This window comes from Bactrocera oleae, chromosome 6 (genome assembly GCF_042242935.1).
Source record: "Bactrocera oleae isolate idBacOlea1 chromosome 6, idBacOlea1, whole genome shotgun sequence".
NCBI lineage: Eukaryota > Metazoa > Arthropoda > Insecta > Diptera > Tephritidae > Bactrocera > Bactrocera oleae.
In genome coordinates, this window is record NC_091540.1 from 17,527,377 (window position 1) to 17,531,338 (window position 3,962).

The 3,962-nt window shown below is 37.6% G+C and overlaps 1 protein-coding gene across 1 annotated transcript; it reads right to left on the reverse strand.

Moving 5' to 3' along the window:
- Positions 1 to 2,458: 2,458 nt before the first annotated feature.
- LOC106616400 (probable pseudouridine-5'-phosphatase) lies at positions 2,459 to 3,380 on the reverse strand. The gene has a single exon (XM_014233050.3). The coding sequence runs from the start codon at positions 3,247 to 3,249 to the stop codon at positions 2,539 to 2,541; it is 711 nt and encodes a 236-aa protein (XP_014088525.1). The 5' UTR covers positions 3,250 to 3,380; the 3' UTR covers positions 2,459 to 2,538.
- Between the last annotated feature and the right edge of the window lie 582 nt (positions 3,381 to 3,962).

Consider the following 3,962-nt stretch of genomic DNA (forward strand, 5'->3'; position numbering starts at 1 on the left):
TTACAAAATCATATATTTACAACCAAAACTAAATTAAACTGATCCATAGTACTCGCATAAATGATTTACGTGTCTACATTCATTTTCTCAAGTTCTTTCACAACATTTTAAATTTTTATCGTATCTACGAACTTCAACGCTTAAAACATGTTAGCGTGAAACGATGGGTTGAAGAAATACACTGCAAAAACAAATTTCTAGCCTGCTGTTTTATGGAAAATCTGATTACCAACATGGATTCACGCTACTTTATGCATATGCGTGATCACCTCCTTCACCAGAATAAGTTTGTTAGCAACGCCCTCAGTTGATTTATGCGCAGTTGTGGTCAAGTGCCGCCCGTGTAGGCTCAACAAACTGCACAATCTACGTCATATTAACCGGCACTATTGTTGCTGGACGATTGTATTTGCCGAACATTTTGCCACTTTTAGATTGCGCATAATTCAACAAACACAAAGCTTTGGATATTGCGGTGATGATTGGTAGTTGGTGGTAGAGCTAGTACTACGAATCGAGCGTTTGCATACGTAACTGGTATGGTTAGCAAGATGGTAGGGGCAAGCGGTGAAAAACAGCTAGTGCCTGAACGTTTAAGTACGCAAAATTTCCAATAGAGGGTCCCACATAATTTTCGGTTTGACAGTTTGCGCCACCTTGAGTAGTACCTACACATACGCGCGTGCAATCTTAGACAGTTATATACGAGGGCGGTACGATGGGCCGTAAAAATTTGGTTGAACGAGTTTAAACGTGTTCACATGTCGGTTTTTGATGGGCAACGACCAGGTGCCTTGAAAACAGCTACCAAGTTCACGATCTCGTACCGTCAGTCGACTGATTGAAGGTGTGCGAGATGGCTATGACACTAGGCATCTCAAAAAACTGCAGGGTTCTTATTCTATACGAAATATATTGCATGAGAAAGCTATCGCATCAATGAGTGCCGCGATTTCTTACTCTAGAAAACAAGAGCAACCGTGAGACCACTTTTGACAAGGTTTAAGCGAACGAAGTTTCTACGTCTATTTTGCAAATGAAATATCGTTGGGTGAATTGTATCGAATTGTTCGTTTTCTTCTGTAGATAAAGTAATTATCCCACACGTCTCGTATGCATCTATGCTTAGTCGTGTTCCAATTTGTGTGGGTTGAGGCGGAAAATCTGCCCGCTGGCACAGTAAATTAGCAACTTCTACCGAATTACATATGCCATTGTCACATGCTTGCTGCCTCTGAATGTACCTACACAGAGAGATATAGTAAAGGTCTGTTTGTGTGGAGCCGGCACTGTCGAGACCTCGGCGTTTGCGTCTGTTGTTAATCAAACCACAGCGGCCACAATGCATTAGTGCATGGTTCAATTGCTTGGCACTGCGGATGCTTCAGTTCACTCACTTATGCTGGTTGTCTGCATGCGAGTATTTATGTAGATCTCGGGTACCAGCGGGTTCGCATGTGTTTGTTTGACTCATCGACTCTGTTGGTGGAGATCATCAACGGAGCCACCGAGGTGATTTGTGTGTATGTGCAAGCATCTATTTCGGTTGAATTGGTTATATTTTGGGTAAATATAGGTCAGTGTAGGTGTGTGTGTTTGCAAGCGCCTAATTTAAGCAATTCCGACTGTTATTCGACGAAATGATTGATTGGGTTCTAACCGAATTTCGGCTGTTGTCTGATTTGCGGCTTGTAACATAAACGCTGAGGAACAATTCGGCTATTGAAAGAGTAATACGGAGACGAGAAGGTTTGGAAACGGAGAATGGCGGCTAGTACACTTTGATTGTCGGAGGATGAAAGCTCAACTTCAATTACTTCAGGCTTATTGCTTCTGCCATTATTATTGCCGGAAAATAGTTCGTGCAGTTAACATTACAGTACAAACCGCAGCAGCAGCTGTGTTCCCTGAATAACCATTGTGCCATCTATAGTGTCAAAGATAAAAAGTTGTATAGCACCACATTCTTTGTTAGAGAGAGGATATTAGTTAAGTAGGATACCTGAGATTCTCTCTTCTCGTATTAATGAGAGCTACCTTTAAAGAAATTCTGTACTTTATCACGGGCAAAAGTATTTCAGCGGCACAGATCAAGATGAAGATCGTAAATCAGCGAAAACGTGCCTTATGCGAGTGTTCTATCCATCTTTGTCAATGACGACATCGAAAAAGTTAAGGAAACAGTGCTTAAAAAATCTGTTGTAAAGGATCACACGTCATCATAAAGGAATAAAACGACAAGCAGTCGGTAAGAACATTTATGATTAATGTATGTGTTCATAATGCCGTTAGATTCGGAGTAAGATATGTATATGTATAACACAACTATGTATGTGTTATATACATGAATTAGAATAAGGAATTAATATATATAAATAGGCTTTAGGTCACCAGAGCTGAGTCCGATTTCAACTTACAACATCAATGGTTTATTTTAACAAATGATTGCACTCCTACCTTTTTTGATTTCACACATATAATTTGAATTTTATTTATTTTTAAGCTCTTGTTTTAGATAAACAATATAATTTTACAGTCTTAAATTGTAACTTGGCACATTTTTGGTAAAGGCGGTAAGCCAAAATCTTCGGGACGAAAATCTTCTAAAGACTTTAATACTTGAGTTGCTCCCTTGCGCAGCTCCTTCGTTACTAGTTCATCTGGTACCATCACAACTTGCATGCCTGCACTTAAGGCTGCCTGAACGCCATTTGGGGCGTCTTCAAAAACAAGACAGTTTGAGGGGCAAGGTTTGTCCGAGAAACGCGAAGCAGCTAAAAGAAATATGTCAGGAGAAGGTTTGCCTGCCTTAACTTCTGGGTCAGTAGACCCGCAAACACGATGATGAAAAAGTTTGAACACGTCGCGATGATGATTAATTTTTATTTCAACCATATGCTCGCCAGAACTAGTAGCCAATGCTAAGGGAATCTTATTAGCATCGAGATGCCTCAGTAATCGCTCTGCACCTTGCATCAACGGTGAATTCCCCAACATTTCTTTACACTTATTTGAAAATATTTTCAGGTATTCCTCGACAGTTATGGGCAATTCTAGTTCATTGACAGCAATTTCAGCCGATTTTTGCTCGGTTGTGCCAAGCAATTTTATCCGCACATCACGTGGGTAAGACTTGTTAAAAGAACCAGCTATTTGCCTTACAATTTCTTCATAAACCACTTCAGTATCTAGTAATAAACCATCCAAATCAAATATGCAATGCGTAACATTCTTAAATTTACTACACATATTGCACCAGTCTTTACTAAACTATCAATATCTATAGTATGTGCTAAATTTTGTTAAATATTAGCAAAAACCTCAATTTTGTATCAAAAATTTTACTGCCTTTTTGATTGAAATAAAATTATATAACGATTGAAATACTATTGACATCTCAAAAAAAAAAACACAAAAAGTGAAAATTAAAGTTTCAAACAAACCCAGTTAAATTGGTATACAGGTACGAAAATTGTTTATTATTTTACTTAACATATTTTTTTTATAAGAAATGCACAAGCAACTAAAATTTGCCGAAAAAGAGCAAAAACTTAATTTTAGAGGCATGAGTATGGAGCTAAATGAAGAAATATTAAATTAAATTAGGAATCGAACTCAGCTCTGCTTGCCCAGAGCACATTTGTTTACATAAATTAATCCCTTATCCCCAAATTCATATACATAATACATACATAGTTGTGTTATTAATATATATGTATATCTTAATACGAATATACTTTACATAACAGCAATATTTACACATACCTTAAACATAACGGATCTCAATGGCTTTTTTCGTTTTGTTAGTTTAGGATCATGTGTGATCATTTACAATATATGCATGCAATAAGTAAGCTCTATTCAATCTATACAAAATGAATATTAGTTTCAAGTGTTGATAGGAGTGGGTATTCAATAAATATGGTACATTTCCATACTTAAGAAGACATTTGTAGTTGTTC

What these genes read in the sequence shown, in the direction of transcription:
- LOC106616400 (XM_014233050.3), bottom strand. Translation starts at nt 3,249, where the DNA reads ATGTGTAGTAAATTTAAGAATGTTACGCATTGCATATTTGATTTGGAT.